Source organism: Notolabrus celidotus, chromosome 2, assembly GCF_009762535.1.
Source record: "Notolabrus celidotus isolate fNotCel1 chromosome 2, fNotCel1.pri, whole genome shotgun sequence".
NCBI classification, from domain to species: Eukaryota; Metazoa; Chordata; class Actinopteri; order Labriformes; family Labridae; genus Notolabrus; species Notolabrus celidotus.
Genome location: NC_048273.1, coordinates 4986124 through 5007605, shown reverse-complemented (window position 1 = coordinate 5007605; position 21482 = coordinate 4986124). Strand labels below are relative to the sequence as shown.

The 21482-nt window shown below is 39.2% G+C and overlaps 2 protein-coding genes across 3 annotated transcripts in view; both read left to right on the top strand.

Annotated features, from left to right (window-relative positions):
* The window catches only part of LOC117828370 (receptor-type tyrosine-protein phosphatase C-like), a 31051-nt gene that overhangs the window by 6328 nt on the left and 3241 nt on the right, over positions 1-21482 (top strand). The window lies entirely within an intron of this gene.
* LOC117831040 lies at positions 953-13288 on the top strand. 2 transcript variants are annotated; one of them, XM_034709506.1, is made up of 11 exons: positions 953-1089; positions 3926-3943; positions 5972-6247; positions 6330-6569; positions 6656-6769; positions 8578-8718; positions 8839-8991; positions 9758-9901; positions 11215-11326; positions 12489-12526; positions 12667-13288. In XM_034709506.1, exons 1-11 carry the CDS (start codon positions 993-995, stop codon positions 12690-12692), a joined length of 1359 nt encoding a protein of 452 aa, XP_034565397.1. In that variant the 5' UTR covers positions 953-992; the 3' UTR covers positions 12693-13288. The 2 variants fall into 2 exon arrangements, with proteins under 2 accessions (XP_034565397.1, XP_034565406.1); XM_034709515.1 differs by lacking the exon at positions 3926-3943.

Sequence of the window (21482 nt, the reverse complement as noted above, 5' to 3'; positions counted from 1 at the left end):
TGATTGTATTGAAATGATTTTATTTTAATTTTATTTTATTGTATTGAAAGGATTACATTTTATTTGATTTTATTGTAAGGATTTGAATGCATTAATTTTATCTTCATGATTTTATTTTATTTAAATGATTTTATTTTAATTTCCTTTTATTGATTTTAACGTCATGATTTTATTTCATTTTCCCAACAATTTCTCAGATTTTAATGTATCTATTTTATTGTTATGATTTCATTAGATTTTTCTGATAATTTATCTAATTCTATTTTATTGATTTTTTCTAATTGATTTGATTTTTCTGATCATTTCTCTGATTTTATATTATTGATTTTTGTCATAATGATTTGATTTTAATTATCTGATTTTACTGATTCAAATTTTCTAATATTTTCTCTGATTTTATTTTGTTAATTTTATTGTTATGATTTTTTTCTGATATTTACCTGATTTTTTAATTGATTTTATTTCATTTTTAATTATTTCATATCACTTTCCTCTATCTTGTTTTAGCCTTGTATCATTGTATCTATTGCTGTTGTTTTCTGTCTCTCTGTTATTTTGTGAAGCACTTTGGGCTGCATGCTTGAATGTATGAAATGTGTTATATAAATTAAAATGAGTTACAACAGTTTTAAGTTGAGTAAACTGCTGCTGTGAAGCACGGCTTTCAAATAATCACATCCCTTTTTATTGATATGTTGTGATTTTAATTCAGAGGAAATGTGAGCGTGCATCTTAAAGGAGAAAATAAGAGACATCTTCAGCTGTAACATCAAACTGAGGTAAACCTGTAGATATTAGCGAACGGCAACTTCTTCATGAAGAGAAAAGATGCCACACTGTTTAGTTTCCTGTTTGCAGCATTATTGCACAAGTGACGGCTTTCCTGTTACCAAGAAAAGATAAGGATACATTTCTTGTGAAACTTCACATCCAAATTCAGAGTGAAGGAAGGACGGAGTGGTGTGTAGTAATCTGCCATTATATTCTCCTGTATGAGCGAAGCTGCAAACACTCAATCCAGAGATATGGCAGGTGTGTGTGCTCTCAGGATGCTGCTGCTCTGCACTGGAATCTTCGCTTTGACCGACAGTAAGTGACCGACTTTCACATCAGAGTCCGGGTCTGTAACATCAGAGTCCGGGTCTGTAACGTCAGAGTCCGGGTCTGTAACGTCAGAGTCCGGGTCTGTAACGTCAGAGTCCAGGTCTGTAACATCAGAGGCCAGGTCTGTAACATCAGGGTCCAGGTCTGTAACATCAGAGTCCAGGTCTGTAACGTCAGAGTTCAGGTCTTTCACATCAGGGTCCAGGTCTGTAACGTCAGAGTCCAGGTCTGTAACGTCAGAGTTCAGGTCTTTCACATCAGGGTCCAGGTCTGTAACATCAGAGTCTGGGTCTGTAACGTCAGAGTCCAGGTCTGTAACGTCAGAGTCCGGGTCTGTAACGTCAGAGTCTGGGTCTGTAACATCAGAGTCCGGGTCTGTAACATCAGAGTCTGGGTCTGTAAAGTCAGAGTCCTGGTCTTTCTTTTATTAAAAATACAGACGTGCTCTTTAGGTCCTCAGGGTTTCAGTGTTGTATGGAACAAATTTCTCTTCTGATTTCTAAGAAAATGCTAAAACTGAGATTAGGTTAGGAGCTTTACTCTTTAATCAGCTGTTGCTTTAAGTTGTTCTTCTTAAGTTTGTATGTCTTGCTAGTTTAAAATGTCCCTGTCTTGACTTGTTGAGTTTTTTATGATGTAAAGCACTTTATAACGTCTGTTTTAGTAAAGGCTATATAAATAAAATAAACTCTATTACATAAAAAAATTATAAACTGTACTAAAAAAATAAAAAATAAAAAAACTTAATCAGATAAAAGATAAATAAAACTTTATTAAATAAAAGATAAACATTATTAAATACACTTTAATAAAGGTTATTAAATAAAAATTAAATAAACTTATCAGATAAGAGATAAAAAAATTTAATAGAAGATAAATTAACGTTATTAAATAAAAAATAAATCAACTTTATAAAAAAAAATATATATTAAATAAAAAATAATACACTATCAGTTAACAGTTGTTGAAAGAGTTCCTACTTGAAATGTGAAAACACTTTAAAGGTAAATACCCTTTTCAATTTAACATTTCTAAGTTAATATCCAACCAATTCAATTTAACTAGCACATCACCTCTTCACAATCTGTGAAACGATGAGCTGGAGATGAAAAATCAAAAACACTACATTCCCCTTGATGGATTTACACTCATCTGGATTCTGAAGTAGTTTTAAAAAGATTTTTTTTAACATGAATTAAAAAGAATTGAACAAGTGATAAAGAAAAAATGCTTTAAAAAAAGGAATTTAGCTTGTTATCAAAACTGTCAGTGTCTGTCCTCCATCAGAAAACAAAGAGCTTTAAATAAAAATAAGACAAGTTATTCAAAGACTTTTCTGACTCTGAGTGAGGACGAGGCTTTATACTCGTTATTAAGAGCTCTCCATGGACAGTGATCATATTTACTCTATATTCATTCCTGAAAACTTTAGGGTAACACTTTACAATAAGGGTCCCTTAATTAGCGTTAGTTAATGCATTATTAAGCATTAATTAACAGTTAATAATAGTTTAATAATCGTTATAATGTATTACCTAACATTAACTAACACATTAGTTAGTGCATTAATAAGCAGTTAATTAATGTCCACTGCTCAGAGTTAATTAATACATTATTAAGCATTAATAAAAGTTACAAAACTTAATTAGTTAACCATTAGTGAATGCTTTCTGGACCCTTATTGTAAAGTGTAACACATGCGTCAATTAAGTAACACATTATAAATGCTAAGCTGCCTCATTAGCATAAGCATAGGCGTGTGCATCACTTTTAAGTGTCCTCTGGAAACACTTGTGTTGTGTTGCTGTCTATTTGCAGCACGTTTTTCTAATGTATTGTGTTGTGGTCTTTGCATCGCGTTTTCTAAATTCTGCGCATGTGTTGTCAAATTGATGAAGATGTTTTCTTAATTTGCTTGTGTTTTGTCTTTTTGCATGAGTTTTCTTAAGTTGCAGTGCTGTGAGCTCTCAGGGCCAGATGTTATCTGTGATTATCTGTTTTATTCTAAATAAAATGTGTTGAATTCTGTATATGTGTTGCTTCAACTACATTTCAACTAATTTTGCTTCAGCCTATGTGTTACCTAAGGGATACATGTGTTACACTTTACAATAAGGGTCCAAAAAGCATTCACTAATGCCTAATTATGGTTAAGTAATGCTTATGAGGAAGTTTAGCATTTATAATGTGTTACTTAAGTGATGCATGTGTTACACTTTACAATAAAGGTCCAGAAAGCATTCACTGATGGTTAACTAATTAAGTTTTGTAACTTTTATTAATGCTTAATAATGTATTAATTAACTCTGAGTAGTGGACATTAATTAACTGCTTATTAATGCATTAAATAATGTGTTAGTTAATGTTAGGTAATACATTATAACGATTATTAAACTATTATTAAACTGTTAATTAATGCTTAACAATGCATTAACTAACGCTAATTAAGGGACCCTTTTTGTAAAGTGTTACCCTTTAGTTAAGACTTAAAGTTAAAACACACTACACCAGAAATCGTCATACAGACCTCCAGCCTGTTATTCAAATATCCTTGAAATGCAGAATTTTAAAAAGTGACCGGGTTAGAGGATTTAAGTAATTCAATTTTAAATGTCAAATTTCTGCTGGTTTGTACACTAAATGCCTTTTCCAACTTTTGATCAGGTCAAATATCACTTCACATCATTTCAGTTCAAAGCCTTCCTCAGTGTAAAAATAATCTTGATCCACAGAGTGTTTATTGTTTGGTGTACGATGCTGCTGAAACAGATGATTGTTGTCCTGCTCTCTATAACCTCCACAATGTGATTTTGTGTTCTAGCCGTCCTTCCTCTATCATGTGAGTATCTCTTCATTTTTAATACACTGTTTATTTCTTTTACAAATGTAATTTTTTTTAATCATTTAACAAATCAATCAATCTTTATTTATAACGCACCAAATCACAACAAATGTTATCTGAAGACTTACAAACACAGCAGGTCTAGACCGCTATGAAAGCGGTTAGTTATCTTAAAATCACTTCTAAAACGTAGAGGAAGCCAGAGGGGAGGAACAAGGACAGGAGTGATGTGATGTCGTCTGGTAAAACCAGTTCAGTCAGACAACTCACGTTTAAATTTTTTATTGTAGCAGCAAATACATATTCACGTTTGGCGCCCAGGCTCCGGCCTCATCACTCCCTGCAGATAAGTTTACATGCAGACTTTGAGGAGTGATGAGCAAAACATACTAAACACCCCCGGAGCCTGCAGGTGGATGCTGGGGAGGCGGCGGGGAAGAAGAAAATATCAGCAATGGCATGCAGCAGCAGAGTTGTTGACAGGCAGAGGGAGATATGGGAGATTTTTTCCCAGTTTAAATAGACCGCCAATTTGAGAGGCAGAGGGCAGGATTGGATGATGGATAAGAGAGTGGGACATGTGACGTGTATGGCATTGCAGCTCGAGTTGTCTGCCTGAACTAGCTCGCAGGCGTCGCTCCATTAATGTGACATATCTGTAATCTGTTGTTTTATATGATGTTTTATCCTCTGTGCAGCGTCTTTGAGTCTTTAGAAAGGTGCTTAGTAGTTTTTTGTTGTTTTGGGGGGGTGTTACTACTATACTTTAATCACTATTCAATTGTGATGGCGTGCTAAACGCAGCCTGGCCTTTTTTCTTTTTTATAAAAACTGAACTGTATAACTGATTGTTTGTGTCCTGTTGTTTTTTTTTGTTTGTTTTTTGGTCTACTTGACTAACTGATCATTACCTTATCGTTTGTAACTATTCTGTGGCTATTTCTTTCTGTATGTCAATTGTCATGTGCTTTTGTGTTTTGTCATGAGTGTTGTTGTTCAAAAAAAGACCATTGAAAAAAAAGAAAGAAAAAAAAAGAAAGGCGCTTAATAAATAAAACGTATTATTATTATTATTATTATTAATCCGGCAGGCGCTACAGATCACTGTGCGCCAAAACAACCCGCCATAAGAACAGTTTCTTCCCCCAGGCTGTCACTCTGATGAACACTAAACCATAACAGTGTCATACCTGTCAGATCAATACTCTCTGTAAATATACATGTAAACACACAATGCAACACTTCTCCAAGCAGAATTCCATATTTCTATCTTTTGTACTATTTAACTACTATTTTATAATGTAAAACTACCTCTGCAACTCACCACTGCACTTTATCATATTATTTTAGCCTGTACATATTAGTCAAGCCTATTTGTTGTTCTTTTGTATTTATAGCTAAGGTTATTGTTATTATATTTTTATTTTATTTTTTATTGCAGTTCTTATTCTTATTCTTATTCTAATGCCTTGTACAAAGAGAGCACAGTTTACTTAAGTCAAATTCCTTGTGTGTCCAAGCATACTTTGCGAATAAAGCTGATTCTGATTATGAAATATCAGCAGAAAAGGAACACACACACACACACACTTCCTTCAAAGGAAAAACACACTCTACTGTGAGTCAGCCATAAGACTGACACAACATGGTCTTAACCATGATGACTCTTCTTGCACTGCGTCGTGACAGTCTGGGTTGCATCGTGAATGTGTTTGTGCAGATTGTGCAAGTTGATCTTTTGCTCTTAAGTTGTGTATCAGATTTCATCACAATCAGATAGCAGTTCATGTTTCCTGTTCATAAAATAAGGTGGCAACACTCGTGACATGGAAGAAAACAGACCTGAGGTTTATGAACATACTTTGGGCATTAACGTAGAATTAAAAACTAGGCTTTGCACATTTAAAGCACAAGCTCGTGGTCTACTGGGTTTGGCTTTTTGCAGTATAAGCATCAAGGTATCTGTGTTGGTTGTGTTGATGAAATGTTGTATTTACTGATGCTCACACTTGATTTCATGTGAAGGTTCTTACGCTGTCTCAACCATCAAGTTTGGCTTCAAGATAGACGTGACAAAGTCCCCCGCTGGTCTTTACCGCATAAACATTACCGAAGAGGCACAACCTGCGAGCCGAAGGGAATACTACTTCCAGCACACACGTCCAAAGACATCATATAAGATGGAGCATCTAAAGCCCTGTACTGAGTACAAGCATGCTGTGGCACATGTTGATAAAACTGGTGAAGAAACGCTCTGCAAGCATGCTGGACAGAAACCGACTGAACTCACTACTGCAGTGAGTGAGTAAAATGAATATTGCATCCTCGTTATTTGAGAGCTGAGTTTGGAGAGATGTTCATTCATCACTATATTTTGTTCCAGATAAAGAAGACGTTGAAGAAGGTCGCTGCGTCTCAGGACATGCTTGTTACAGGAGTGATTGGGACATCGGCTCTTTGATGTCAGCGTCCAATAATGTCCCAGCAAAGCAATGCCGCAATGACCCCAAGGTGTTCTGTATCAAACCGGGTATCAACGACTTTTGCACAACCTTGACTACGACCTTCACTTCAACAAACTGTCCAAAATCTTCCTTCAGTGTCAAAAAAAGCTTCTCTGTTGGTTTGTAAAGAATGTCCAGTATGTTGAAACACATGTTGTGTAAATGTTGTTGTAATGTGTGTAATGAATGCATTTCTTTTATACAGATTACCTAAATGGAAAAGAAATCAAACAGAAAATCCCGACTGAACTTGTTGCAAAAATAGAACCAAGTTTACCTCCAAGCTGTGATGATCTCACCATCAATTACGTCTGTCACGGTAAGTGGAAATATATAATTGCTGTCGGGCAAAAACCTTGTATCTCCAAATTTTGTCTTTTAAAAAATAAATAAATTCATAAATCATTTGTTAGCCTCCAAATCTGTTAATGGTCCATACATTTTTTTAACCAATGAAAAGTATGAAAAAAAACCTTGTGACTTAAAGCTGGGGTTGGTAATCAGATTTAGATCCACTTTTTGTCATACTGGTTAAAATGATCTTTATGTCCTGATGGTAATCAATACATGATGTGTTCTTAAAAAAGAGTGAAAAAAAGCTGCTATCTACAGCCGGAGTAAACCTGGGAAAACACCAACCAATCACCGTTTTTGGGGTGCCAAAATTTAAAACCATTCAAATCCCGTCCTGCCGTTCTGCCCTCCTCCTGCGCGTACATTTCCCCGGCGTTCACTCTCCGTCTCCTGCCTCTGCTTCCCCTGACTCTACTGACTGCCCCTCTCGCTCCACCTCGGGCCTGTCCCCTCTGACCTGATGAGGGGCTTTGCTCAGGACTGTAGTCCGGATCAGAGTCTAAAAAGCTCTCACCACGGGGGCTCTGACAAGCAGAAGAATGAAGGACATTTACTAACTCCTACAGAAATGTAGATGTATTGTAGCGTCCGTCGCTGTAGGGATGACGAGCCGATTGGTGAACACGTTGATCTTTAATAACCGGTCACTGTCGGCCGTTACCACGCCAACCAACAAAGCAACAATCAATGTTTGAATGAATGTAGAACTTCTCCTCTTGTCTCTCCTCTCTCCCACTCACACACTCTACACCTCTCCTGATGCCTTCACTGACTGTCAACACTGTAGGAATTAAGAACATCTACACTGAACATGTTTATCAAACAGTAGAGCTGTTACAGTATTATATATGTGTTATAACTTTTCTCCTGATATCGTGTCACCAGTACAACTGGATAATGCTAGCATGATAGTTGTGAGTGCTAACAGCAGCCATGTTTGTTTGTGTTTTTAACTTTCACTATGAAAATGTTTTGGTGAGGACCAGTTTTGAATCAGTCACGATCATATGGTCGCAAGTCAGCGGCGCTCGTGCATGTGAGCGGGGGGACGTCGTTTTGGAGGAGCTCTGAGGGAGGAGGGGAGGGGTTAGACGGAGTCATGAGGAAATGCTACATTCAAATTCATGCTAGTTTTCCGAGACTACCAACCTCACCTTTAATCCTGTAATTCCATTTACCCGGTGCACTTTGAAATCAGTTTTTAATAGCAGGCTATTGTCGTGTCTTAATGTGCAGATGTAGAATGAACCTCGTGACACTGGCCAGCTTGAATAGTAATTCGATTTATTACAATCAAACAGCATCAGTATCAGTAACAAGCTTCGCGACTGCTTGGAGGACGACCGAGCCAGATGAAGTCGCCTCGCTTCTGTCTCCACGTTCTGGCTTAAATACTATGAAGGTGCACTCAAATTAGAATGAGGGTGTCCTCCAAACTTGCACATATATGGACTCTTCAGTACAAGTTTCACGTTAGCTGCTATTTCACTCCATTTATGAAAACCTTGTTCTGAGTATTGACAGAGACGTCAGCTGTCACTGTCAATCATATATTTGCCTAGGTCAAAGGTGATCTTTTTGCAGCCCTCCCTAGAGACTTCTGGAGCCATGCTACTGTAACTCATTCTTGTGGGCCCCTGAACTTATTTTAAACAACACAGACTAGCAACATATACTTAATCTCATGTGGTTGAATATCAGATACTTCACTATTTTCCAGTGAAGTGAGCGTGTCTGTGTTGATGAAGAAATATCATTCTTCTTTATTCTCAGAAAATGGAAAATTCAACCCCATGCCCCCGATGGGTCTGTCTGGGCTGGAGCCATTCACAAACTACAGCTGTACGGGTCAGGTCAACAAAAACAATGTCACCATAACAAACACACCTGTTATCCAGTTCAACATAGACTGTGGTAAGTTGATATTTACTGTTCTTCTGTTCAATTGGATTAAAAATGTTCTTATACGCAGAGCCAAACTGAGATAGATGTGACCAATGTCAGTTTTACAGATGCCTGAATGTGTTTCTACAGATCTTACAATAAAAATCACTGGCATAGAAGTGACCGACACTTCCATGGAGGTGACCTGGACCACAACCAGTCAGAGATGTAAAGATATTTTCCTCTTTTATCCAAAGTTTTCCTACACGTACAGCTGTGTCCCTAATTTCAAACACAATCACAGTGAGTAAAGGTATTTCAAGTCTCTCTTTCAGAAAATGTGATGAGTAATAACATGTACTTATGCAAGTCCTCTGAGATGATGACTTGAATTAAAGAGTGAAGTCATGAGCCATGTTTTGAAATACCACTGAACTGTCAGAACTAAGACAGTCATTTTGAAATGCTTCTGTTGAAATCATGTCAGTTAATATTTTACGTAACATCAAATGAACAACATTTTGACTGAGGTAATGTCACACAGTAAGAAGCCTTCAAATTTATTTTGCACCACTAAGGGAACTTAGTGGGTGTTAGATGTGAACAATTAGGTGCCGTGTCCACTAATACGATATCATTATTCAAATTAGCTAGATAGATCTTTATTTGTCCTTAATAAGGAGATTTGTTGCCACCATCTGTACAGGAATACATGTATGAACACAATAAACAATAAACATCCACCCAGCCTCACAACAATGTGATTCAGCGTCCTCAGCACAAAAAAAGCCCTCAGGGTCAGCTGATTTATGTCACAGCACTCTCAGTTGAAAGCCATATTTATACTTCTGCGTCAAATCGCGTAGCCTACCAACGTAGGTCCACGTAGCTCCTGTACCTACGCATAGGCCTACACAGGTAGTGGACGCACACCTCCTCCAAAATGTAACTACGCCTTGAATCAACCCGTACCGCAAGCTAAAGTTAAGCTCACAGGTGCAGAGCTGGTAAATTTTCAATGACAAATGTTCTAACAAACACAACTAAACAATATGAAACTCTGTTGCAGGTCTCATTTTTGGGAGTCCAGAAGGAGGAGCATGTATAGTTGATCAACTAGAACCGTACACGGACTATAGATGTGAAGTTCAACCTACCTACGCTGGCATACCTGTCAGCAGACCAACGTCAGTTTCAAAAAAGGCCAACAGGGGTAAGGCAGTGATTTCTCCTTTGGGATTGATATAAGCCTACAACCCAATCACAGAAAAGTTGGGACACCATGAAAAATGTTGATAAACACAGAATCGGATGCAAATAATTCAAACCTAATGATGCCTAGACACCTCCCTCACTAACACCCCAAGTGGGGGACTTTAAGTATCTCAGGGTCTTGTTTGCGATCGACAGACGGATTGGTGCAGCATCAGCAGTTATGCAGACATTATACCGGATCATTGTGGTGAAGAGGGAGCTGAGCCGGAAGGCAAAGCTTTTAATTTACCAGTCGGTCTACATTCCAACCCTCACCTATGGTCATGAGCTGTGGGTCTTGACCGGAAGAATAAGATCTCGGATACAAGCGGCTGAAATTAGTTTCCTCTGAAGGGTGTCTGGGCTCAGCCTTAGAGAGAGGGTCAAGAGTACAGCCCCTGCTCCTTCGCATCGAAAGGAGTCAGCTGAGGTAGTTTAGGCATTTGATAAGGATGCCTCCCGGATGCCTCTCTTTAGAGGTGTTCCGGGCACGTCAAACTGGGAGAAGGTCCCAGGGAAGATCCAGAACTTGGTGGAGGGATTAGATATCGCGCCTGGTCTGGAGCTGGAAAGTGTTGAGTGTTGGGAGAGGAATGTCTGGGTCAATTTGCTTGGACTGCTACCTCCGTGACCCGAACCCAGATAAGCAGAAGAAAATGGATGGATGGATGCAAAGACGACATATAAAGCAATATGCTCATTTAAATTTTGATGCCAGCAACATCTTTAAAAAATAGTTGGGACAGGGACAACAAAACACATTTAAAAAGTTGTTTTAATGCTAAAGAACACAGGGAGGAACATCCTCCACCTAATAAAGTCGATTTGTGACAGGTCAGTAACATGACTGGTGTAACTCGGCTGATGAAAGTGGAGAGAGCTAGCAGTCTTAGCAGTTGCTAGTCGACCTATGATGGCACCGTACCATCAGAAAGCTTCAAGATGACAGAGTGGGGAATCGCCACACGGGAGTTTATTCTACAGAAATGAACAGTCGACCTTATAATGCCAGGTCTCCACGGCGCTATGTTCATATATCACACATGACAAACAGAAAACAGACACAGCTTGCACCAACTCGTCACTACATGAGAGTCTTCTCTCAATCATTACGTAACAACAACTGCGATCTCAGAGAGTAGCAACTTCTCTGTGTAATGAGACCAAAACAGAAAGGTGGCACCAAACTGTGGCACTATCTGGTATTGCAGCAGTATTACAACATAAATTTAACATTAATTGATTGGCATTCTTTCAACCATCATTCAACAGAAAACTACAACATTTTCCATATCCGTCTGGTCATCTTCATCCTCCTCCTCACGGGGATGGTCACTGCTGTCGTGGTCTCCAACATCTACGCTCGGAAGAGAAGGTCCAAAGGGTAATGATCATTTTAAACCCACTCTTTGAAGGTTACATTGTTCCTGGTCATCCCTACAGTTGATCTGTGATTTTTAGTACTACTCAGTCAATCAATCAGTCTTTATCTATATAACGCCAAATCCCAACAAGCGTTATCTCAAGATGCTATTACAAACAGAGCAGGTCTAGACCGTACTCTATGTTCTATTATTAACAAAGAACCAACATCAAGACCGGATAAGATCCAGTCCCATCTTACAGACAGGACTCAGTCTGATCTCATCTTAATCCACCATGAGCAGAGCACTTTGCAGCATTTAGCAAGTTACAGTGGCAAGGACAAACTTCCTTTAACAGGCAGAAACCTCCAGCAGGACCAGACTCATGTTAGACACACATCTGCTGAGACCGTGTTGGAGAGAGGGATAGATGGAGATGAAGAGAGAGAGAGATGATAGTGATGAGACAGATAGTAGTAGTTGTAGCAGCTGGAGTCTGGCACGTCCACAGCAGCAGAGATCCAGAGGAACCTACGAGACAAGGGAGCTCAGGGACTCCTGGAAGGTCTATGGTTAGTAACTTTAATGGGACAGGAAGTGTTAAAGTAAGTGAGGGGGGGAAATAGGTCAGTTTCTCTGGCAGTCTAAGCCTATAGCAGCATAACTAAGAGCTGATCAAAGCCTGATCCAGCTCTAACTATAAGCTTTATCAAAAAGGAAAGTTTGAAGCCTACTCTTAAAAGTAGAGAGGGTGTCTGCCTCCCAGACACTGGCTGGTAGATGATTCCAAAGGAGAGGTGCCTGATCACTGAAAGTTCGACCTCCCATACTACTTTTAGACACTTCAGGTACAATGAGCAGGCCTGACTAGAGTGGTAAAAGGGTGATATGAGCTCTTTCAGGTACGAAGGTGTCTGACAATTAAGAGCTTTGTAGGTTAGCAGACTGATTTCAAATTCTATTCTAGAGAGGACAAAGGACAGGTGCTCTCTTTCCTACTTCTAGTCAGTCCTCAGGCTGCAGTGTTTTGGACCAGCTGAGCAGTCTTCAGTGACTTCTGTTGCAGCTGTCTGTGAATCCAATTAGCCAGGTCAAATAAAGAAATGTAATGTGGTCATAATTCACATACTCTTCAGTGTTTATTTCTTATTCAAGCTATGTATTTCACTTCGTCTTCCACAGTGATGTGAACGGAGATATGGTGCTGGAGGAAATTGCAAGTGAGTACACTTCTGTTTAACTGCTGCAAACGTACAGCTCCAAAGTAACTCAGATAAATCTCTTGCTTGGTTATTGAGCACATCTGTTTGACGAGTCCTCAGCTATAATTTGACTATTTCCTGTTTTTTTTTCTTTGTAGCTTACGAGAGTTTGCCTCAATCTTAACGCCGCCTTAAAGAAGCGCTGATGAAAAACCGCCTGATGCATCCATCCACATCGACAGATTAATTTGTCCTTCATGTGCACGTTTACACCGCCACATAACCTGTTTCTTGAAGTCTCTTGTATTGAAGTATTTTTTTCTCCTAATATTGAGTCGCCTTCCTGCCTGCTGTGGTGCCGTTTTCTTGTGTGAGCTCTTTTCATTTCTTCTCTATCCTGGTCCTGATCCTGTGCTGCAGCTGTCCACCACTGATTGGACAGGAGCTTACGACGTGCCTTTCAAATTGTGGGACTCGCCTTCTACCTCAGGTTAAACATGTTGGTATAGTTTGTGCGAGTGTGACTTTGTGAATGATGGACAGTTTCTGCAGCTCTCATCTTGTCAGGGTTAAATCAAAGCAGCGGTAGGATAGAGAGGCCTTCCCTTTAGTATATCTGTTTTCTCCTGTTGTTCAGTCAGGGAGTTCGGTACATTTTGGTCTTTCCTTTTGTTTAAGGAGAGAAAGTTTTGTTTGTTATTTGGGCATTTACATGTACTCTACCTGAAGTTTTGTTAATCCACCTTGTGTGTTAAAATAAATTGAAACTTTTGAACTGCAGATATTTGTCTGTTCGGTCGTCCTTGGGAGTGAGGAAGGAGAGGGTCACCTATATGTTGCGCTCTAGTTAGCTGGGAATAATGCTTACAGCTGTCTAATCTAACGCAGGACTTCCACCAGATCCATGTCCGGTCCGTGTCTGGTCCGTCTCCGATCCGCTGCGCCATCCACATGAAAGTTAATTTCTTAAATGAACTATGAACTTAAATTAGTTCATTTTTTGTGTGATCTCGCATGGTAAAATGATATTAAAGGTGACATATTTTGCTCTTTTTCATCAATATATATTGGTCTAAGAGGTCCCCAAAACATGTCTTTAAAGTTTATGCTCATAAAAACACTTTGAAATCAGATTTGGGTCTGCCTGTAAACCCCTCTTTTTCAGCCCTGCTCAGAACAGGCTGTTTTCTGTGTCTGTGCCTTTAAATGAGAATGAGCTCTCTGACCACGCCCCCTCAGGAAGTGGGTGTGGCCTCATGGTCTCAAACATGAGCTGGAGCTGCTGGAAAATATGCAACAGGGAGTTACTATTACTATTCACTAGGCAGCCACTTATCTATACAATGGCATGTAATCCAAACAGGTCTAAACTCTGCAGGCCAGACACTGCAGTACCTTCAGTGACCACTTGGGACCGACTCCAAAAGTGAGCCAAAGATAGATATGTGACAACCTGAGGAGCTGCTGGATCCAAACCAGCTCTGATGAGGGAAAGTGGGCTGCAGAGGCTGCTGGTGAGTTCCTCTCTAACGGCCAAATTCCAACAGATCCGCGTCCGGTCCGTCTCCGATCCGTAACAGCACCAGATCTGATAGGTTTCTATTCTAGTCAATGTGTTAACTTCCACTGGATCCGCTCCGATGCGTTCCAGCTGCGTCTCTGATCCAGTGGGTCGGAATGCAACGGATCAGATACACAAGACTTCTGTTTTTGCAGGATGCTGGAGCACGACGCATCAATCTGAACAGAGCAGACGGAGCGGGACAGGAAGTCAGGTTTCAACAAAACAAAATGAAAACACCCGGTTAATTTCAGAATAAGACACTCTGTGTTATCACCAGATCGTTTATGAAAACTGAACGAGGGTTGAGTTTCTATATAAGCTGCTGTTTTAAAGCCTTAAAGTAACGGGATGCGGTCACAGGTAGAGACTGTTGGCTCTCTGATAAACATCAACACAAAAACCAGAAGAACAAACCTTCAGGTCCTCTGAATTGAAACCACTCAGTCATTGTGTACATTATATTGAGTGGCAGTTCAAAATAATACACAAACAAAAAAGAACAGATGTGTAGCTTGAGGATTTCCTGTTTGAGAATCACATGAGCTTTGTGGTTTGGGTATAAATCAGCCACATATATTAACTGCAAACACACACACACACACACTCTCACTGTGAGATACGGCAGGTATGTGTGCTCTCAGGATCCTGCTGCTCTGCGTTGGAGTCATCACTTTGGCTGACTGTAAGTGTCTTTAACATCAGAGTCACGGTCTTTACATTAATCAAAGTTAGTGTAGAGATGAAAAGGGGATTTTTTAAACCCTGTCTTTAAGTCTGCCGTCTGCTTCTTTCTGTTTTTCTTGAAATATCACATCAGAAAACTTGGTTTGGTTGCAGCATATTGGTAATGAACCATTTGTTTTAGTATTTTAGTTTTGAACATTTAAAATCATTGTTTGAGATCAACTTAGTTTTCTTTTCTTTTCTTGATCATTTTAATTTGTATTTATTTAAAGACACAGACGGTATTAATACTGTGAATTAAAAAATACCCAAGGGCCTGATTTAGATTTATCATTCAGAGAAAAAAACAACAAATATTTAGAGTTCAAGTATTTCAACTAGGTCCTCACAGTGTCGCAGCGATGCTATGGGACAGAGAGCGGTTCCACGACCTCTTAAAGATCTCCTCTCATGATGCCGTTTCCAACACAAATTCAAATCATGTTTTTAACTCCTGAGAGAAATTTCCATCAGAGGATCTCTCGGACAGATGTAACAACACTCCCTTTATCACTGCAGTGTCATGTTTTAAAATATTGTGCAGATCTGTCTGGTGTCTACAGAAGCATGCTGTATTCACATGAGAAAAGAAAATCTGCTCCGTGGGGACCAGTATTTATAGAGATTGTTGTATTTATTTTAATTATTGTAAACACTGTAGATTAATACTGAAGACATCAAAACTATGAAAGAACATATATGGAATTATTACATTTTTTAAAAAGTGTTAAACAAAGCAGAATATGTTTTATATTTTAGATTCTGTAAAGTAGCCCCCTTTTTCCTTCATGACAGCTTTGCACACTCTTGGTATTCTCTCAGTCTGCTTCATGAAGTGGTCTCCTGGAATGGTTTCTCTCAGTCTGCTTCATGAAGTGGTCTCCTGGAATGGTTTCTAATTAACATGAGCCTTGTCAAGAGTTCATTTGTAGAATGACTTGCCTTCTTAATGTGTTTGAGACCATCAGTTGTGTTGTTCAGAGGTAGGGTTAGTACACAATGGATAGTCCTATTTGACTACTGTTGTAATCCAGATTATGGCAAAACCAGATTATTTCATAGTTTTGATGTCTTCAGTATTAATCTACAATGTTGAAAATAATTCAAACAAATAAAAACCATTGAATTAGAAGGTGTGTCCAAACTTTTGACTGGTAGTGTTTATAAATGAAGCATGCCTTATTTGCTCAGCGGATGCTGAAGAAATGCTGCATCGTGCATCAGATCAGAACGAGCCTTACATCTAAACAACTGCAGAGCTCTCTGCGCAAAGATGACTAATAACAATACCATGTCTGTTACTTAAAGACTCTTAAAGTCTCCTAATGTCTTCAACCCAAAGTGAATAAAACTGGATCAAACTGAACAACCGGGGCATGTTTATGATACTTCCTCATGTGGCCTTGAGGTGCTGTTAGGACTTTATTGTAGCTGTATGTCGTTAATTCAGAAAAACAGAGCTGAAGGTTTTTGTAACAGGAAATATTTTCTGGTAATTCTGAGATAATTTATTCTGTAATTTCGAAAAATTGCATTTTTTTTCTCATGTGAATGCTTCCACAGGTCTCCAGTTTTAGTTTTCAGTTTAACATTTCTGTGCAAAGTTTAGTTATTTGCATCGACTTTCATCCGAGCACATCAGTCCTGCACAATAAAATAAAACAATGAGCTGGAGATGAAAAATGAAACACTACTTTCCTGTGACGCATTTTCTAATTAAAAAGTGACAAAAAAATGTTAAATTCTCAGGACTCCGTCACAAAACAAAGAAGATTTTAGGAGTTTAATAAAAACAAGTGATTAAAAAGACTACTATAAATCAGCCTGATGTCTACTACTACTCTTTATACTCAGAGAAAAAAGGCTTGATTGATACTACAATAAGTTTAACATTTCAAATAGTAATCTTCAAGTTGTTTTACAGCAATCTCTAAAAAGTAAAAAAAAAGGAAACACAGAATAAAATACATTAAAGAAGTTCAATGATATGTGAAAAATAGAAATGAAAACATATTAAAATAACTGCAGACTTAATAACAGTTTAACTGAAACGTTATGATCTGTAAGACAAAAATATTTCATTTTAAAATGACAGAATAAATTCAATCAAAGTGCGTATCATTGATAAAAATACTGATTGTTTTTTAAGCTGCAACACTGAAAGATGATTTTGTCTTGTTTTCTAATCTGTAAAATGATTGTGTTTTATCTTTCTCTTCATCAGAGAGAATCTCTTTTATTTTATATTACACAGGTTACTTCAGTAGAAGTGTTTTTCAATGGTTATCACGTATACAGAGGCCACAGTCCTCGTTGCAGCGGTTGCAGGTTCAACATCCAGCCTCAAACATTTGCTGCATGTCCTCCCCCGCTCTCCACTCCCCACATGTTCTGTCTCTCTCCAGCTTTACTTTACAATAAAGGCAGAAATGCCCCAAAATATAAGTTAAAAAAAGAAAAGAAGAAAAAGTATTTCTGTATTTTTATTGTCAAATTATGGAGAGAGAATGCTCTGCACATTTAAGGAAGCATAGCCGTGAGACTAGTTACTCTGTCGACCACAGTTCACATCTTCAGTGTTTCAAATAAACCACAGTTCAGCACTGTGAGAAACAGGAAGGAGTTTGGTAGATGATTTTTAATTATGTTCAGCCACAGTACTGCACCACGATCAATGCATCCCAGCAGCACTGACGGCCCACTTCAACACTTCAAGTGAACACACATAGGGCCCCATCTACTAAAGGTTTGCGTGTATAAAAATACGTGCAAACTTGATAGCTGACATACTAACCGGGAGCATCGAGGATTGCATCCTTCAAATGAGCAAAATAGCACTCGCAAATCATTTAGCGTGTTTGCCTTCATGAATATGCAGAAAACATGTAGATCATCAGAACGCGCAAAATACTGGGAGGAGTGTGGTGTTGGTGTATGTTGACAAATGACAGTTGTGGTCTTGAATGTCACTTGTAGTTGATGCATACTGTGAAGGTATGCTGAATGGTTATGGACCAATGGGATGAGGCCAAGGGGGTCATGTGATGTAGGTGGGGAAACCTTACAGTTGTTCAATAAAGGATGTTAACACGTTAGCTCACAGTTTGTCCCGCGCGAATCTTTATTAAAACATAAAGACACGACAAGGAGGAGATGCAAATGTAATCATTTAGCACACGCAATGTGATCTATCAAACCAGAAGCAGATAGCGTGCGCTGTATTTGCGTCTATATTTAGCACGTTTGAAAGGCAGGTGCAAACTGGCACAGCGTTACGCACACTTGGCTGCGGTCACTGTAAAGCTCATCATAACATCGCTTTACAACAATCCCGCAAAAGCTGGGCTTACAAGCATTATTAAATGTTTTAGTCAATCAAACCAAGAGAACAAAATAATAATAATAAAACAACACAAATTCAAAGCAGTTCAGCACCATGGATAGCGACCGCATCATTCTGACACCCACTTTAACTTTTTTAACTAATGAGAGCACAGTAGGTCACTGTATCAACAGATATAACGTTTAGTCAAATTGGCACAGCGGCACACATCTTCACATACAAACAAAAAATCTATATGAAGTACTCGGCCTACTCACCACTGTTTGGACGAGCCTTAAGCTCCGCGGACTTGTCCACGATGCACTGTATGTCCATTTTCTTTGATCTGTCATTCTCAATAGATAACATGACATGTCCACTCAGTCTCTCCTGTCCCATCGTGCTCATCAAGGGGTTTTTAGTTCGTTTTAACTTGGAGAATGAGCGCTCACTGAGCTGCGCCAGGCAGCTCTGCCTAACTCCTCATCTCGTGCTTGCAGCAGTGTGTTGGGGTGAATTGACTCAAACATGTTCACAGTTCCATTTAAGCTGGTGAATCTTTGGGACAGTTGCTGGATGATGATATCAGGAATTAAAAACGTTCACCCGAAAGTTGCTCCCTGGGACAGTGAGGCGACTGTCTTCATCCAAGTGACGCCTAACTTTTCTAGAGCAAGAGTGGCAGACTAAGCCTCATCAAATTGCTCTCTAAACTCCATCAAAACACTGAATGCGTTTTGGAGAAGAGTAGATGCGTTTATTTCATCGGCAGATCTTCTGTTTTTTCTCACATCATTCACCTTTTCACAGATGGCCTCCCAAATCGCGTTTCTAACGCTGAGATGTCTCTGCTGGAGTTCACCGATGTGTTTATTTCCCTCCTCCACTAAAACCTCCAACTCCATGTCTTCAAACTTCATTTATCGCTTAAGACCACTCTGTTCTCTCAAACTCTCCATGGTGACAGCCGATAGCACACGCAAAATCCTCATTAAAATAGGGTGGTCCGCACCACTTTTGCACTCGTTATCATTTGTGCACGCAGTCTTAGTAGATCACCCGCAACACTGATTGATGGATGCAATCAGGCTAAGAACATCACTTTATTTTAACATGACTCAGTGTATTGAACACCTCTTACAACGAGATCTCACCAACAAGCACCAAGTCCAACATCACAGTGGCTCCTAACACCGCAGGTTGGAATTACTTCATTTAAAAGCTCCCTGTATGTTCTTATATAGGACTATGGTAAGACTGTATTTCTCTTGTGTGAGTATAAACAGAGCCACCAACACTGGAGGAAACTAATAAGTCCAGTAGCTTTCTCTTTTCTAAGTTTGACAGAATATTTCAACGTTTTTACAATCACATATTAACATTTTGTTGCTTTCTTCTCTGATCTCAAATTAATCTTCTCCAGTCCCCACGAAACCATCTACACCACCTCAACCACCTCCACCACCTCCACCACCGGCTCCGATTCAATGTGAGTACTGGTGTTTTTCTCCCAATATAAAACAACACTTCTCTCAACTTCTGTGGTTGACTTTTTGATGAGGTCTACAAACTGAAGTTAGCTTTTTACTCTTCTTCTTAACAACTGATTTCTTTCAAGGTAAGTGTGATGTCATCATAGGGTCGTCCATTCCTCATTTTTACACCAAGCCCTCACATACTCACACCCTGCACATCTTTAAAGTCTGTGAGGGTTCAGTGTTCAGGTCTGAGGTGAGGACTGGGACAAGGCTGCTGTGTTGTCTGCGACTGACGATGGTTTCTGAAATACAGCTAAAGTAGATTCATCAGAGTTTACAAACATTCTTTTAGTAACTCTGTTGGTTGTTTTTGTGCAGGTTCTTACGATGTCTCGACCATCAAGTTTGGCCTTCAGATAGACATATCAAGCTCTACTGATGGTTTCTACAGCATGACCATCACTGAAGAGGCACAACCTGAGAAGACTGTCCAGTTTCCTCACTCCAAACCAACCTCGTCACATGACTTCAAACATCTGAAGCCTTGTACTAAGTATGAGCATGCCGTGGAGTTTATCCATGTTGATGGCACAGTAACGTCCTGTTACCACACCAGTAATGTAACTACTGTAGTCACAGAAGAAATGAGTGAGTGAAAATAACAACTATAGTCTAACTGTATCTTACATTCTTTCTTTATTTGAGAGTTTGGAGAGACGTTCATGCATCACTTTTCTGTTTCAGATCAAGGAGACATTAAAGAAGGTCGCTGTGTCTCAGGACATGTTTGTTACAGGAGTGATTGGGACATCAGCTCTTTGATGTCAGTTTCCAATAATGTTAAAGCGAAGCAATGCCACAATGACCCCACAGAGTTCTGTATCAAACCTGGTATCAACGACTTTTGCACAACCTTGACTACGACCTTCACTTCAACAAACTGTCCAAACTCCTCCTTCAGCCTCACTAAAGTCATCCCTGTTGGTGAGTTCAACACAGCGGTACGACAGATTTCAACATGCTGAGCAGATCTTGTTGCTTCATGTTTAATATTTGTCAAACATTTTGTTTTTACAGAGTCTTTGGATGCAAGTGACATAAAACTAAAAGTCCTGATGGAACTTCCTGCTAAAATAGAAGCAACATTACCTCCAAACTGTGAGAATCTCCCCATCGATTACACCTGTCTGGGTGAGTTTACATCAGTGGGTGGGAATAAGGAGCCGAAAGAGGAAGTGGAGGTGTAGCTTTAAGCCCTCTGTGATGAGTTTTAATAGAAGACTGTTCAGTGCAGTGAATGTGTCCATGTTTGAAACTGTTCTCAACCCAAAGATAAATGCTCACAGAGACTCAAACACCAGCTGATGAGGAAATGTTGTCAATCGTTTGTATCCTCAGAAAATGGAAACACCAGCAACCCCAAGACTCTGTCTGAGGTGGAGCCGTTCACAGACTACAGCTGTACGGGTCGGATCAACACAAACAATGTTACCATAACAACCACACCTGCTGTCAATGTCTACATAGACTGTGGTAAGTTAAATTCTCTCTGCTTCAGTTTAGTCAGAAGAACAGCTCATATGTAGAGATAGCTCAAGATGAAGGACACCACCAGAGAATGAGTTCAGTGTCACAGATATTTAATGTGTTCTCACAGATGTTACAACAAGAATCACACCTGAGAGGGTGACCGACACTTCCATTCATCTGAGCTGGACCTCAACCAGCCTGAGATGTAAAGATGCTCTTTACAACTATACAAAGTTTGGTTTTGTCTGCAGTTGTATCCCTCGATGGAAACACGGTACGTAAAGATGCTTTAAGTGTCTCAGCACAATCCACTCTTCATTTTTCAAACACACTGAACTTCTATAAAGGTTTTACAAA